Genomic DNA, 17740 nt, shown 5'->3' with positions numbered 1-17740 from the left:
GAGTTCTAAATATCTTCTAAAATATGGAGGATTATGTCTTTCCTCCTCATTTGAATAGTGGCCTTGAACTTGATATTTTCATACATTCTGTTGAGTTTATTTCAGCTTTTACTACTTACTTAATCTGTACTTATACTTATATTATACTACTTACTACTTACTACTTTAATATCCCTTGTAAATTAAATGCATTGATGTCTCGCTCTCAGTTTAGTTTGACCAGTTTCTACCAGTTTTTAATGCATTTATGTCTTGCTCTAAGTTCAGTTTAACCAGTTTTTGTCTTTTTAATTTTTAACTGACTTTTTAAAGTTTAAATATTGAATTTTAAATGATGTTCATTATGGTTTTCTCTATTTTGTTGTTGTTCTTTGCATTTTTAGTGTGACCATTTATATTGTTGACTCCAAAGTCTGAATTCGGCCCTTTGTGGGCTTGTGATAACGATTTTTTTAAAATAAATATCTCATCTAAAATAAATATATCTCACTTACTACTTATACTATTCTTATTTATACCTATGCTACTTACTACTGCTTATTTTAATGCTCGTTTATTCTGCAACTCCGACCGCTGTTGTTTGTTCTTTATGTCCTGAAATCATTCAGTTTTTGTTGAAATGACGGTTTTTGAAAGCTCCTGTGATTTCCCCTTAAAACTAAGGGAAGATTATAGCCTACTTTTTCCCACACTACCCTTAATAGATTGTATTTTTTTCTGTTGCATTCAGTTCAGGTTTAAATTTTCCTTTTATGGCTCCTACTTTTTTCGATTGTATGGCCCAAAATTGTCTCATTTCTAGCTCTTTTAGAAGGCTTTCTTTGTAAGTAGGAACAAATTCGGCTATGCCCCCGTCCATCCGGGCTGCTTGTCCCCGGTGGTATAGAATATTATGAATTCAAATGCACGATAAACATTCAGTTCCTTGTCTCATCCTCACCTAAAAATATTATTTTACAGCACGTTTATTTTATTTACAGCACGTTTTTTTGAAAGCCTCTGTGACTTCCTATTGAAACTTAGGGAGGAATATAACCTCTTTCGTCCAACTCACAATGATATTGTCCTTGATAGATGGTTTTATTCTGCTAGTGTATTCAGTTTAGGTTTTATTTTTTCTCTGCTCTCATGTGGCTCCAACCCTTCTTGACTATATGGCCCAAAATCTACCCATTTCTTGCTAGTTTTCTTTGCAAGAGGGAAACAACTATGACATGCCTCCCCCCCCTCTATCTGGGCTACTGGTCCCTGACGGTATAGAATAAACTGAATTCAAAGGTACTATAAACATTCACTTCCATGTCTTTACCTCACCTGAAAGTATTATTTAACTATATGTGTATTTTATTTCAGGATTTACCTCTGGAGGAGAGATTGCTAGTGGACTATTCATGCGCTCTTCAAAGGGATATTTTAGTTCATGGACGACTTTACATTTCTCCGAACTATCTCTGTTTCCATGCAAAAATTTTCGGCTGGGAAACAAGCGTAAGCATTTTATTCCATTGGAAGGTGTAAGATCGATTTTAAAATAAGCATATACTTTGCCCTTTTTTTTTCTTGCTTTGTTTTGAAGTAGTTAGTGCTTAGCAGGGAAATTTTTAATGACAAAGTAAATAGGAAGAACAACTGCTTTGGAAATAATAGTATGGATCAAGTTTGGATGCTGTGCTTGCATTTAGACTTCAATCAAAAGCTTTTGGGAAGAAGGTGTAAAAGTATAGCTATTAAAGAAAGAAGACTAGCAAAGAACGCTAGCATTCCCTGATGAAAATTTTAAAGGATAGTTTAAGCATTAAGCTTGGCAATGAGGTGTGTAATGTTATTACACTTTCTTAACATAGTAATTTAAACCCGCTGCATTTGCGTCATTGAAGATCAGCTTAGGTGGATTTTACATGTCCTGAGGTTACAGAAAGGACAGTAGAGAATAAGGCCAATGAAAACCTACAAAAGGAGAAGAGAAAGGCTGGAAGCCTAAGATTTTAACTGATCTGTCATTGTAAGAAACACATTTTTAACCTAAAACTCTTTGACTTTTTTTTGGGGGGGAGGGGATAGGGTGGGGAGTAAATGAGAAGATATTAGTAGGATAGGATGGAGAAAGAGCGGCTCCCAGTTTGTCTGCCTTAGATGGCTTAGTGTTGGAACGAGTCTGCAGTAGTAGTAGTAGTTGTAGGAGATATCTACCTATGGTGACCGAAGGAGTTTTCAGGACATATTTAGATTGGTAACATGGTACCATCTTATCATGAGTGGAAAAGAGTAACGGGTGCAGTGAGGGACAACAACAACTAGGCCCTACTACTAAAAAAATGGGCTCTTGTTTAAAGCAAGAGTAAAAAAATGTGAGAAGTAGGTAAAAAAAGATAAACAATGAAAGAAAAAACGATGTCCAGCTGCTTGAGCTAATGAGAAAAACAAGCTTGAAAAAAAAGCCATCCTTTTACCTGATAAGTAAAAATGTTCTTTTTTATATTATTTAATGTGTATTGTACATTTTTTCATTTTATATTTTTTCCACGATTTTTTGTTCCTTATTTGCTTCTCAAGGCTTTTCATGCTATCGTCTCTGTCTCTTATTAAATAAAAAACAAGTTTTTTTAACTGAAAGTAAGGAGCAACATTAAAACTTAAAACGAACAGAAATTATTCCGTATATGAAAGGGACTGCCCCTCCTCAACGTCTTGCTCTTTACGCTAAAGTCTTTTATTGTATTAGAAAATAGAGTTGTGAGAAAGAGTCAAACTTTAGCGTAAAGAGCAAGGCGTTAAGGGAAGGGCAGCCCCTTTCATATACGAAATAATTTCTGTTCGTTTTAAGTTTTAATGTTGCTCCGTACTTTCAGTTAAAAAAAAACTTGTTTTTTTTTTAAATTTAATCTTTGAACGTTTTTGAATTTATACAATGTTTGATTTTGGCTCACCGTACATGAATAATTAAAACCAAATGTGTATATTAATTTTACTTTTATTTGGTTAAATGGCTTTCTCGAAAATGGTTTAATTTTATTTACGAACGTTTTTATTAGTAATAAATATACGTACCTTACGAATTAACTTACGTAACGAACTTCTATATTCATATATTTTTAGTACGTATATTAGGGGGTTCGCCCCCTAGTCAATACCTCAAACTTTACGAAAAAATTTTAATTTCATTCCAACTTTTAAAAATGACCCTTAATCAAAAGGGCCGTTAATTAGAATAGATAGAGCTTTTGAAAGTACAAAACAAATCTTTGGCTTAAAGAACGAGGTATTGACTAGGGGGCGAACCCAATCATATACGTAATAATTTCTGTTTGTTTTAAGTTTTGATGTTGCTCTGTACTTTCAGTTGAAAAACTTGTTTTTTTTATTTAATTTCTGATCGTTTTTTAAATAATGCTGGAAAATTCGGTGCCCCCTTCATAGCAACGTCCCTTCCCCCATGAGAACTTCCTCCATGGAAAGATCCTCCCACATACCCCCGACCCCCCCCCCACCGCTACCAGAAAAAATCTCCCCCCCCCCTGAAAACGTCTGTATACTTCCCAATAAGCAATGCAATATGTAAACATTTAGTGAAGTTCATAACTTTCAGCCCTCCCTCCGGGGACTTTGGGGGATTAGGTCATCCTAAAAGACATATTTGTTATATTTTTGACCATGCTGAACAGAATGGCAATCTCAAAATTTTGATAAGGTGACTTTGGGAAAAAAATGACCGTGGGGGGCCTAGTTGCCCTCCATTTTTTTGGTCACTTAAAATGGCCACTAGAACTGTTAATTTCCGTTCGAATGAGCCCTCCCAAGATATTCTATGACCACTGGGTCGATACGATCACCCCTGGGAAAAAAAAACAAACAAATAAACACGCATCCGTGATCTTTCTTCTGGCAAAAAATACAAAATTCCACATTTTTGCAGATAGGAGCTCGAAACCTCTACAGTAGGGTTATCTAATACACTGAATCTGATGGTGTGATTTTCTTTTTTCCAAAATCACGTAACTTTAGGCGCGTAACTTTTGATGGGTAAGACAAACTTGATGAAACTTATATATTTGAAATCAGCATAAAAATTTGTTTCTTTTGATGTATCTATTGGTTTCAAAATTCCGATTTTTAGAGTTTCGGTTACTATTGAGCCAGGTCGCTCCTTACCACGTTCATTACCACGAACTGTTTGATTTGATTTTCTCCTTGCACTAAAGCTAACCTAGTGGCCTTCACCGAAATAACTATTCTTCCCTTAATAATTTTCACAGGCTTTGAATCTCTTCCATTTTTATTGTTTCTTTTGTGTTCCTTGTTACATACAGTCGGTGGGACTTGTTTATGTATTAGTTGCAATAGAAATACTGACCTACTTTACAAATAATGACTTAGGACCCTTTTAGATTTATAGCTTTGGAATGTTCATACAATGACTTTCGGTTCATATTACTGAGCTTTTACCCTTGATCAATGTATCCCAACTGTGCCTCTTAGGAACTCTGAGATCAAGGGCGTACAAAATCCAAGATTTTGTTCCGATTGGGGGGGGGGAGTAATTTTCGGAAGAGGGTTTACAAAAAACTTTGAAAAATTCATAAAAAATTTATATATGTATTTGTGTTACGTTTTTACGAGTTGGATAAAAATTTGGGGGAGAGAGTTCAAGCCCGGTAACCCCTTCCTCCTGGATACGACCTTGCCTGAGATCCAGCAAACTTTTTTAGAGGCTCTTTGGGAAAGATTAAGCTGCGAGGAAGCCATGGGGACTAGGATGGGGGATATTGTATAAAGAGTATATCATCCATTACCGTATACATTAGGTATTTTTATGGTGTTATTCAGATAAATTTATATGTCTTGTTTATTTTCCTGGAAAGGAAACATCTTGTGTTTCTTTCCGCTAACCTGGTCGTTTTATTTATCAATTTCGTCGGACTCTTTTACCGGAAATTTCCAGCTGACCTTACCAGAAACTTTTTCTGTTCGTTCGTATCTTTTTTTTTATTGAATTTTAAAGTTTACTTTTGATTTTTGATACAGTTTTTCTGCAGTATTTTTTTCGTATTGCAATGATTTTGGCCCATGAATATACGGTAGAAATGTTTATGGTATATATTAATTTCTTGCACTGTTCTAATGTCCTGTTTTTATTATTTTTATAGCTATTATAACATGAACTTTTTACACTATTTTTAAATTGACAACCCTAAAAACTGCATGTGTATTCAACTGATTAAAGCAAGAAATTTAAAAATATATAATCCATCTATCGAAGAAGGGGCGTAACTCTAGCTACAGTGGTTAAAATACTGAACTGGCTACTATACTTTTGGCCTCAAGTGGTTAATAATACTGATTCTTATGGCAATTTTCGAAATCTTTTCAATTTTGCTAAAAATTTATTAGGAACATTTTCCACTGGTACATTTAAGAGAATTTTATCCACTCCGTTGAATTCCTGTTTAACTTCGTAGTTTTCGATGTGAGGAAGGACATTAATGAGCAGTCTTTTCAATTTTAGGTCACGTTAAGATTATCCGAGGTCACAGCCGTGACAAAAGAGAAGACGGCGCTAGTTATTCCTAATGCCATTCAAGTGGTAACAGATAGTGATAGATTTTTTTTTGCATCATTTGCTTCACGGGACAAGACTTTTGTTACCATTTTTAAGATATGGCAAATGAGTTTGCTTGATGAGGTGAGTAAGATATATGACTTTATTTTAAAAGGCGCTATTTCTAATCTGAAACTGCAAAAGGGCCGAGCCCAATTTTACCAATCGGTGTTTAAAAAGCCAAAACAGTCCACAGTATATCTATAGAGGAAATTTGTTTGTTAAACAATAAAACAAAGAGATCCAATAGGGATATGTCCATTTATTAGGTCCAAATTAGAGTTCCTATCCCTGTTGGAACTCTTTATCTATTTCGTCATAGAAAGGCAGTGTGATCAGGGAAAACATACCGTTGTTTAAAATTATGTTTTTCAATAATACTTTTTATGAAACTCATTCTTGAGCTTGATCTCATGAAACTTGATTGTGGGGCTATAATCAAGACTGAACACTCAAAGGGGTGTCCGAGACAAATAAAAACATATCTCCGATTAAAACTCAAATAAAAATATTAGCTTATCTAAGGACCTTAGAAGACAATATACCAAAGACAGTGTAACTGGCGACGTCAGTATGTCTTATCTATATAGGTAGAGTTCACATTACACCACTAAGCTACTATAGATTAGAGATTCATTAACCAGATCATATTGCAATACCAGGTATCTAACAAGATTGGTGGAAATCAGTGGTGATCATAGAGAAGCAGAACTAAACTAATGGTTTATCCTGCTTCATACACCCTAGGAAAATTTTGTTGGTGGTATGGAAGAAACGGAGCAAGGAGCTTGCCGAAAGAAAAGGAAGGGACACGGTGGTTACAACCTTGGGGCCACTTGGTCCCTTGGAGCCATTGAGAGTAGTAGGCACAATTAGGGGCCTACTATTGCTACTTTCAGTCACTATCCAGCCACTGGCCGTCCTGACCAGTATCTGACCCTGGGGTAGAGCATTTTGTGGATTAACCAACCGAAATTGAACGTATTGAAGCCAGTGATGGCTGTGATGGCAACAAATGAGGCAAATCATTAATTTCACCGACCGTGATGCAAAGAAAGATCTCTCAAAGAATAATCCATCATAGGAGAATTAAATTTTCTTGTATATATTTTCTTCGGTACCTCCCCCTCCCCCTAAAATCTTCCTGAAAGTAGTCGCAAGTAAAGAAAAAGTCGCAGTCTTGAACAATTATAGTCGTAGTCACAGTCGTAAGCTGTCGTAGTTATAAACAGTTGCAGTCACAGTCACGAGTAGTCACAGTTGCAAGCGTGAGTAATCACAGTCGAAATCGCGTGTAGTCACAGTTGCAAGTGGTCACCGTCGCAAATCATTTTAGTTGCAGTCGCAAATAGTTGTAAATAGTTGCAGTTGCATTCACAGTAGCATAGTAGTATTGACTCTGAAAGTTTCAAATTAATACCCTTACCCGTTCCTAAGATATTGCCGATACGTCCTTTTGATAACTTGGATGCACATGGTGTCTTTTGATTTAGCTCAACATTCATAGAAATATCACCTCAATACCCTTAGCCTTTTTGGACGCACTCAGGGTCAAACATTCCTTCTTTGCCCCGGTGGCTGTATGGGGCACGGTATCCCTGGAGGCATAATTGTTAGACCTTTGGACTTTTTTGAGGGGGGGGGGCTGGTTGCCCTCCGAGCACTCTTTAACATCCCTCTCAATATGTCTTGAAAGTTCCAACTATATAACCTCAGCCGCTCCTTAGGTATTGCTGTTATGCCCTTTTGACAGTTATCCTGCATTAGTTGTGTTTTGATCATGTTTAACATACTCTCAACATTTTCTGAAACTTTCACCTTAATACCTTAAGCCTTTTTGAGACTTAGGATCAACCATTCCCTCTTTCCCCAATAACCAACCTTGTGTTTAAACAATGGGCAACTTGCATAACTTCCAACCCTTACCCCAGGGGCTGCAGGGGGTTTTGTCGTCCCCGAAGGCATTTAAGCTTTAGACTATTTGGAATGAGATAGCTATTTCAAAATTTCGATGAGATATCTTTTGGGGGCAGGTTAGCTAAAAAGGGCTAAAAAGGGCTGGTTGTCTTCCGACCACTTTCCATCATCCCCTTTAACATGTTCTGAAATTTTCTCCTTCAGCCATTCTTAGGATGTTGCAGATACGTCTTTTTGATAAAATGGATGCATATAGTGTCTTTTGGTTTAATTTTACATGCCCGTCAACATTCCCCGAAGTCTCGCCTTAATACCCTTAGCCTTTTCAGACTCATCCAGGATCAAACATTCCCCCTTTTTTTAATAACAAAACCTGCATGTAAAAAATCGGCAAAACGCGTAGTTTACGATCCTTGCCCCGGTGCCGTGGGGTTTTGGTGACCCAGGAAGCGTAGTTATTAGCCCTTTTGACTATTTTGAACAAAATGACTAAAAATTTCGATCAGCTTTGAGAGTAGGGATATCTAAAAAGGGAAGGTGAAGGGACATTTCCTCAAAGTTTTATCTTAATACTCTAACCTTTTTGGAGACCCAGGATCTAACATGCGCCCTTTTCTTGATGATTAAAACCCTTACGTGTTAACAAGGGGCAAAGCATAACTTACAGCCTTTGCCTTGGGGGCTGTGGGGGCTATGTCAACCCTGGGGCCTTAGTTATTTGACCTTTGGACTGTTTTGAACAAAATGGTAAAGTTTGATCGGATGTTTTTTGGGGAAAAGGGAACGAGAGGGTGGCTGGTCGCCCTCCGATCGCTTTAATCTTACAAAGGACGCTAGAACCTTCAGTTTCCAATCAAATGAGCCCCCTCCGAAGGTTATACGACCACCCCTCAAGTGACACTGGAAAAAATAAGAATACATTGAAGCCTTATGGCTCTTTACTCTAGGCAACGCTAGAGCGGTACCTCTGAAATGAAACCCTGCTTATTAATTTCACGTGGGCGCTCTTAAAGGACTCGAATAAAACTCTTCGTTTATCTAACCCTTAAAAGCTAGAAGAAGAAAATTTCTTTTTCTTTTCCTCTTTTTCTTTTAGTTCTTCTTTTTTTTCCTTTTTTGTTTATATCTTTATAGCATTCAATTATTTTTTGAAAACATAGGAATTTTAATTGAGATTGGTCGGGTCTAAGGGGCTAGATAAATGAAGCCGAGACCAGGGCTGATTTCTTATATCCGTACAGAAATATAAAAAATGGTGCAGGCTATCGTTAAGAATTTTTCTAGTCTTTGGCAAATCCGCGCTAGTTTTTGGCTCCGTCTGTCGTTTCCTCTTTTGCAGTTGAGCTGACTAGGTCTAAATTTCCCTTCTTTATTTCTTTTACCGAAGACTAATTAGCGAAATTTCGTTAAGTTCTATAAGCTGATTAGTGTCCATGATGTCCGCTTTTGAAAATTCCCTCTAGATCGGTGTCGTTTGTATTTATGCCGTTTCGATATTAAAATAGCAAAATACTCGTTAATTTGGCTCCGTCTTTTCCATCATTTAAGGGAGAAAAAGTGTTATAATAATGTTGGTCTAATCTCTCTTTTGATTTCGTAATAGATTTTTGGGTGGAAGACCAATTATCCTTCTTTCCAGTAGGCCCAAGCCAAGCTTTCTTGAGCTGATGAATGAATAATTTATTCTTTTCTGGAGAAATTTAAATACGGAAAGTAGAAAGCATTTTAAAATTTAAGGCGAGCTTATTTTTTTTAATATAAGATATTCAACTCAAAACGAACAGAAACTAGATTGAGGTTGCTATGGCAACGTGAAGTGTTGGAGCAACTTTTGGATCGGCTTTGGCTTCCAAATTGTTGCGGTAACGACTCTTAGATTTTGTTTCTTCGCCGTCAATTGAACGCCGTAGTTGTCAACCCTTCAAAATTTCAATGGCATCTCAAGGTCATCAAGGTAATCTGAGACATAACTTCAAGGTCAAAACTTCAATGGTCATCTTAAGAAGAACTTGTTCTTAAAAAAAAAAAATGTTTTGCCTCAAAACATGATCACAATTCTTTCATGCATATTTGATGGTGAAACAATTTGACTATGTCTATAACCGACTACTTACCAAATAAACACTACTAATAATTGCTAAAACAAATCATTTCGCCTTATTTATAATCATTGTCTGTCCATTTGTATGAAGGCAAATTTTCCCACCCTAAAATGTATAGGAAACGAATAAAAAGGTAGCCCAATTAGCACAAGTTTATTTCTTCCTGAAAAAGAACAAGCTTTACAGCTCTTGCTTACAAGTCACTCTTTGTGATAAGGATTAATCCCTGATTAATAAAATTTAAAGCCTGTTAACGCCTGAGCTGTAAAGTTTTGTCAAAATCTCACGATTAACGTTTGCTAGGCTGTAGCTACCCTTCTAAAAATTTCAAGTGAATGTGGACACTTAAGTGCAGAAATTAGGTTGAGTTCAGAAGTGGTAGCTTCTCTGAAAATTCCTTCACTCTGTTCCCTTCAAATTATTGATTATTTAAGCACAAATTATTTGCCACGTAAATTTTAAGCAGATTGGAGGCTGGAGAATGAAAATACACTTTTAAAATATCCATTGGCCCAGAGTACTTACCGCATAAACTTCAAGCTGATCAGAAAAAAAAGAAAAAAAAAACTGGAAAGTAGGCGACAGAAAGTGATCTGGAAGTAAAGTGAGTGGGAGGTGTCTTCGGGTGCCATATGCTCATTTTGTGCCTGAAATCATTGCACGTTTCCTATTCAAAAAATGTCCAATATACCTAACTTTCCCCTCAAAATTTGAAGGTGGGAGGGGTGAGATATCACTACTAAGAAAGGAGCAGAGAGAAACATTCCAATTTCTATTGCAATTAGAGAATTGTTAAGTTTACGAGGCATGCAGGACATCAATCCTCTACCTCAATCCCATATAGTAAAAGTGAAATTAATGAAGTACCAATGACAGTGGAAATTAAATCTGATTCTTTGAATCGGCTAAATGGAAACTATTTTTCCATTTATCTCTTGGGAAACTTTTTTTCCCGGAGGCACTTCATAAGGAAGGGGTCGTCGCATAAACTTCAAAGGGGGCTCATTCGATTGGAAATCGAGAGTTCTAGTGTCCTTTTTAAGAGTTAAAAGTGATCGGAGGGCAACAAGCCCCCCCTCCCCCCACGCCGTTCTTTTCTCAAATGCATCCGATAAAAATTTTGAGGTGGCCATTTTGTTAAAAAGAAGTTCAAAGATCATATAACAAAACCTCCGGTGTCGACACAACCCCCAGGGCCCTAGGGCAGGCGTTGTAAGTTATGCCCTGGAGGAATATATGGTTCTTATGGAAGGGATGTTCGTACAAACTATAGTTCTAGTTCAGTTTTTGAGATTCAAAAGAAATTGGAGGGCAACTAGCACCCCCCCCACGCCCCGTTTTCCCCAAATTCATCCGATAATCAGTTGTCGAAACAAACCCCCAGGGCCCGGGGGCAGGCGTTGTAACTTATGCCCTGGGGGCATATATGGTTCTTATGAAAGGGATGCTCATATAAACTTCAGAGAGGGCTCATTTGATTGGAAATAGAAAGCTCGAGTTTACTTTTTAAGATTCAAAAGAGATCCAAGGGCTACTAGCCCCCCCCCCCCCCCCAACGCTTTTTTCAAACCCATCCGATAAAAATTTTTAGATAGCCATTTTGTTAAAAATAGTTCAAAGGTTGGATAAGAAAAATTTCTGTGTCGATACAACCCCTCCCCCTCCCCCCAGGATCCGGGGGCAGGCGTTCTAAGCTATGCCCTGAGGGTATGTATGGTTCTTATGAAATGGATGCTCGTATAAACTTCATAGAGGGCTCATATTATTGGAAATTAAAAGTTCTAGTTTACTTAAGAGTCAAGAGATCGAAGGGCAACCAGTCCCCCCCACGCCCCGTTTTCCCAAACCCATCCGCTACAAATTTTGAGATAGCCATTTTTTAAATATAGTTCAAAAATTACATAACAAAAACTCCTGTGTCGACGCACCCCCAGGGCCCGGGGCAGGCGTTGTAAGTAATGCTCCGGGGCATATATGGTTCTTATGGAAGGGATGCTCGTATAAACTTCGGAGATGGGTCATTTGATTGGAAATTGAATGTTTTCGTTCACTTTTTATGAGTCGAAAGAAATCAGAGGGCAACTAGCGCCCCCCCCCCCTCCTCAACGCCCAATTTTCATCAAACCCATCCGATAAGAATTTTGAAAGAACTATTTTTTCAAAATTGCTCAAAGATCAAGTAACGAAAACTCCGGGGTCGACACAATCTTTCAGGGCCCGAGATAGGCATTCTAAGGTATGCCTGGGGGATATACAGTTGTTATGGAAGGGATGCTCGGATAAACTTCAGAGAGGGCTCATTTGATTGGAAATTGAATAGCCATTTTTTTAAATATAGTTCAAAAATTATATAACCAAAACTCCTGTGTCGCCGCAACTCCCAGGGCCCGGGGCAGGCGTTGTATGTGACGCTCTGGGGCATATAAGGATGCTTATGGAAGGGATGCTTGTATAAATTTCGGAGAGGGCTCATTTGATTGGATATTGAAAGTTCTCGTTCACTTTTTAAGAGTCAAAAGAGATCGGAGGGAAACTAGCCCCCTCCCCTCTCCACGCTCTATTTTCCTGAAGCCTATCCCATAAGAACTTTGAGAGAGCCATTTTTTAAAAAATGGTTGAATGATCATATAACGAAAACTCCAGGGTCGACACAATCCTTCAGGGCCCGGGGTAGGCGTTGTAAGTTATGCCTGGGGAGCATATATAGCTATTATGTAAGGGATGCTCCTATAAACTTCAGAGAGGGTTCATATGATTGGAAATTGAAAGTTCTAGTTCAGTTTTTTAGAGTCAAAAGAGATCAGAGGGAAACTATCCCCTCACGCCCCTTTTCCCCTAAATGCATCCGATAAAAATTTGAAATAGCTATTTTGTTAAAAATAGTTCAAAGGTCAGATAAAAAGACTCTGGTGTCGACACAACCCCCCAGGGCCCGGGGGAAGGCGTTGCAAGTTATGCCCTGGGGGCGTATATGGTTCTTATGAAAGGGATGCTCGTACAAACTTCAGTGAGGGCTCATTTGATTGGAAATTAAAAGTTCTAGTTCACTTTCTCTGAGTAAACAAAAAAATTGGAGTTCCCCTAGCCCCCCCCCCCTTGCCTTTTTTTCCCAAATCCATCCTATGAAAATTTTGAGATAGCTAATTTTTTTAAATAGTTCAAAGGTCAGATAACAAAAACTCCGGCGTCGACACAAACTCCGGCGTCGGTTCTTATGAAAGGGATGCTCGTAGAAACCTCAGAGAGGGCTCATTTGATTTGAAACTAAAAGTTCTAGTTCACTTTCTCAGAGTCAAAAGAGATCGCCTTTTTGACCCATCCATGCCTTTTTCTTCCCCAAACCCATTCGATAAAAATTCTGAGGTGACTATTTAGTTAAATATAGTTCAAACATCAGATATTAAAACTCCAGTGTCGACACAACCCCCAATGGCTCGGGGACAGGCGTTTAAGTTATGCAGGGGGGGCATATATGGTTCTTATAGAAGGGATGCTCGTATAAACTTTAGAGATGGCTCATTTGATTGAAAGTGGAAATTTCTAGTTCACTTTTAAAGAGTCAAAAGAGATCAAAGGGCAACTAGCCCCCCCCCCCACGCCCTTTTTCCGTAAATCCATCCGATAAAAATTTTGCGATAGCAATTTTGTTAAAAATAGTTCGAACATCAGATAAAAAAAACTCCGAGGTTCACATAAACCCATTTTTTTTTTTTTTTGATATTGTTACTTTGATACCGGTTTTGATACTTTGATGAACATTTGATTTTGAAAAAAAGAAGTTTGATTTTGAAATAAGCAATTTTTAAAGACTTGAAACTTTTTGCAAAAAAAACGAACAAAAATTAATTTAAAAAAACTTTCAGAAAAAGATGTTTTTCAAAGAAAGTAAAGGTCGTTTTAAACTTAAGATCAGCAGATACAAATACCTGTTAAAATTCAAACTCAAAACGACCAGAAATTACTATTAAGGAATAAATGAAACCCAAAATGAACAGAAATTAAATAAACAATCTAGCAAAAAAACATACAACAAGTAATAATATAGATGAATAAATAGATCTTAAAGTGAGTAATGCTTAAATTGAATAGGCAAATCAAGCTTAAAACGAAAAAATATTTTGCTATTGAAGTATAAATGAAACCCGGAACGAACCGAAATTAAATATACAATCAATCCAAACAAACATACAAAAGGTACTAATATAAATGAATAAATTAATCTTAAAACGGGTGAAACTTAAATTGAATATGCAAGTCAATCTGGAAACGAACGAAAATCCCTACAAACATGAGATTGAGTTCTGCCTCCTTCTCTCGCTCTAAAAGTCTAAAACCTACTGCGTCATTGGCGCTTTACTGAAAACTATATGTGTATCGGACATTCTTGGAAAATATAAACCAAATCAAATCGAAATTGTGACATACAATAAAAATAAACGTTGAAATAATTAGCACCTAAAGAATTTTATTTCACTTTAATTTTATTTTCATTTTCAATGCTGTAAGAGCTTGCAACACTAAATATTTGTAATATAATTTGTTTTCAGTGAAGCGCCAATGAAGCAGTAGGCTTTTGGTTTTTACAGTTAAGGAAGGGGGGAGTATCCAAACTCCTGTTTTTATTGAAACTATTTTCGTCTTGAACAATTTTAGAAAGAACTAATAAATTAAACTCAATATTAGATGTACAATGATATTAATTGCTGAAAGCTCATCAGTTCAAAATGTTACTATAATTTCAATGTTTATTTTCAATATTAAGTAAAAAAAAGAAAATATTTTTAATAAAATTGGTTTTCAGTAAATCGCTAATGACTCAGTAGATTTTAGACTTTTACAGTGGGAGAAGGAGGCGGTACCCAAACTCTTGTTAGTAGTGATTTTTGTTCGTTTCAGGCTTGATTTCCATATTCAACTTAAGTTTCACTCGTTTTAAGATTTATTTATTCATTTATGTTAATATCTATTGTATGTTTGTTTGGATTGATTGTTATTTAATTTCGGTTCGTTCCGAGTTTCATTTATACTTCAATAGCAAAATATTTTTTCGTTTTAAGCTTGATTTGTATATTCAATTTAAGCATTACTCGCTTTAAGATCTATTTATTCATTAATATTATTACTTGTTGTATGTTTTTTTTGCTATGATTGTTTATTTAATTTCTGTTCATTTTTGGTTTCATTTATTCTTAAATAGTAATTTCGGGTCGCTTTGAGTTTGAATTTTAACAGGTATTTGTATGTGCTGATCTTAAGTTAGAAACGGCCTTTACTTTTCTTTGAAAAACCTCTTTTTCGGATTTTTTTTATTATTAACAATATAAAAGATCTGCGTTTACAGTATTTGGTAGTAGCAGGTACCAAATTAAAAAAAAAGGAACTTGGGTGAAAAATCAGCAAAGAAGCTAAAAGTATATGACACCAAATAGTTCTAGATGTGTTGCTTCCCTTTGAAGGTGTATTTTTGGGAATTAATAGATTATTGTTATGATTATATTATGATTATATGTTATGATTATATGGGAATTAAATAGATTATAGATTATGTTGGAATTTTTTATGCACGAAAAGCATTGTCAATGTTGTCTAATTATTTTTATTTATTTGTTTTCACGGTTCAACGTGGTAACACTCACAAAACAATTTTGTGCCTTTAGATTTTGTAATTTTGCAACGGCCGAAAGAAAAATCTTAGAAAATCGTGGTTTTCAGCTGTAAGTAGACCTAATTTGGGGTCTAGGAGGCAATTTTTTTTTTTTTTTTTTTGACTTCCCTGACATGCTAGACTTGAAATCCTTTGTCCGTGAGGACAGGTTTTCGAGTCCTGGTGTAGCTGGTTATTTGGTTTTGAACGGGGTTCAGTGGCATGGCTCTGTGAGCTTAGCCAAAGTCAACCCAGCTCTAAATGGGTACCTAGAGAAATCTGGGGAAGGTAAAGATGAAGGATGTGCGAAAGCACAGGACCCTCAAACCCCATTGCACTTCCTGACTGAAGGGCCATGACCGTCGGTAAGGACTGTAAAGTCCAATGCCGCATTGTTTACCTTTTTTTAACTGGTACTTAACAGAAATAGCTTGTAAATATAGACTGCAACGCTTTCGGACCCATAAAAGAAAATGCTCCTTTTTTAACTCTCAAAATTGTTTTGTTTATTCTAAGAAAATGTTTGATAATAAGACCAAGTAACCGTCGCAAGTTCTAAGCCCTTTTAAATTAGGGATGATAAGAACGTAAATGAGGATAACTACTGCTGCTAACAGCTCACTCCAGCACCAAGCCGCCCGAGGCTAACACAGCTACGCACGCTCCTCCTCCATCACGATCTTTCAAAGCCTCCTTCTTTAGACCCTCCCAGAAAGTTCCCATTTCATTTGAATCTCTCACGAATCTCGACATCCTCCCACTCATTCGGGAACGATCTGCTTTTCATTTGGTCCTAGATGGTTGGCTGACAATGATAATCTTTGTGCAATCTGTTATCCTTCATCCTCTGAACGTGTCCTAGCCATCTCAACCTTTTTCTCACTATAGACATAGAAAACAGGATTGAACCACATTTTTCGTACAGCTTACTGTTTGAGATACGGTCAGTTAATCGAATACCCAAAACAATCCGTACGCAATCTCTCTGGAAAACAGCTAGCAAATCCTCCTCCTTTTTCGGAGTGCCCACGCATCAGAACCATGCTTGACCACTGTAGCTTCCAATATTCTAATTGTGGTTCGCAGACTTATCTTCCTATTCTTCCAAAAATTTTTCAACTGTGACTAAACACCCTGCGTCTTGGCTATTTTACTTGTGTCACCCTCAATACATCCACCATCTTTACTAATAATGCTACCTAGGTAAGTGAAGCTGTCCAGTTGATCGATCTTTCGTTTTCCAACATCACCTTTTCACCTTCGCTTATTCCTATTCTTGGCGACTTAGTTTTTTTACATTGATTTTTGAACCTTTCCTCGCGCCCTGAACTCGCAAAACCGCTAAAACTTCATTCATTCACGTAACTTTCATTCAAAATTCATATAAAAACAGCTATACTAAAAGGTAATGTCTGTAGTTTTTACTATAGTTTGAGCAGGAGGAATCATGAATCGTTAAAAAGAAATCATCTAAACAAAATAACAGAACTGATTAAAAAGTTGTTGTTTAAGTGCTTTTTGATTAAAGCCTAAATAACGCTCTAGCTTTTTGTATTTTTGAGGGGACGACAGCCCCATTTTTGCTTGTGGAAATTTTGCCATTATCTACGTCTAAATCAATACATTGTTCCAGGTATTATATGTTTCTGAAAGTTTATTAAGACTTCAAAAGCATAATATCTTTTAATGGAATGAATTTAAGAGGGTGGGTGAAAACGACGAAAGAATGTTGTGACTTCCTAAAATAGTAAATCTCAAGGTTTTATCTAGGAGTGAGGGTGGGGGGGGGGGGGGGGTTACTGGGTTTGACCCCCCCCCCCCCAGAAATTTTTATCTGACTCGCAAAAAAACAACAAAATGCACATGAATAAGTTTTTGATGTACTTTTTAAAGTTTTTTCTTAATCCCCCCCTTCCACCAAAAAAATAACCACCCTCCCGAAAAAAAAAATATTGATGCGGACTTGGTAACGCTAAATAGAATGCAGCAAGATAATTTATATTGTTATTTATTTATTTAATTTGTTATTTTTATTTTTTATTTATTTAATTTAAAAGGAAGAAAAACTGTTCAAAGTATATATTGTTTTCAGCCTAGTCAGAATTATACTATAACGTTTTAGGGGGGGGCTGAGCAGAGGTTTACACCATACTTTTTTGTGGATTTATATTTGTTTTAGCATTATCTTAACTATTTTGTTTGTTATTTAATCAATTTAAAGGGAAGAAAACTGTTCATAGTACATTGTATTTTCAGCGAAGTTAAAATTATGCTCTAACTTTTTAGGAAGAGGGGGGCGAGGCTGAGCAGAGGTTTACACTATACTTTTTGGGGATTTATATTTGTTTTAAGTTTGACTGCATTGTTCATTTTAATTTCTGTTTATTTTAGGTTTCGTTCCTTCATGCTTAGTAAGTTCTGTTCCTTTTAAGCTTAGTGTAAGTTTAAACTAGTGTAAGTTCTGTTCCTTTTAAGCCAATT

At 36.6% G+C, this 17740-nt stretch overlaps 1 protein-coding gene across 2 annotated transcripts in view; it reads left to right on the top strand.

Annotated features, from left to right (window-relative positions):
* The window catches only part of LOC148949227 (protein Aster-B-like), a 239676-nt gene that overhangs the window by 126083 nt on the left and 95853 nt on the right, over window positions 1–17740 (top strand). For both annotated transcript variants that reach the window (XM_089093279.1, XM_089093280.1), the window contains 2 exons: window positions 1354–1488; window positions 5504–5680. In XM_089093279.1, coding sequence (XP_088949405.1) covers window positions 1354–1488; window positions 5504–5680 — 312 coding nt within the window. The remainder of the gene's footprint in view (window positions 1–1353; window positions 1489–5503; window positions 5681–17740) is intronic.

This window comes from Artemia sp. Qi Xiang Cuo, chromosome 8, assembly GCF_049724085.1.
Source record: "Artemia sp. Qi Xiang Cuo chromosome 8, ASM4972408v1, whole genome shotgun sequence".
NCBI classification, from domain to species: domain Eukaryota; kingdom Metazoa; phylum Arthropoda; class Branchiopoda; order Anostraca; family Artemiidae; genus Artemia; species Artemia sp. Qi Xiang Cuo.
The sequence above is the reverse complement of the archived record's forward strand: the minus strand, read 5'-3'. Positions and strand labels throughout refer to the sequence as shown.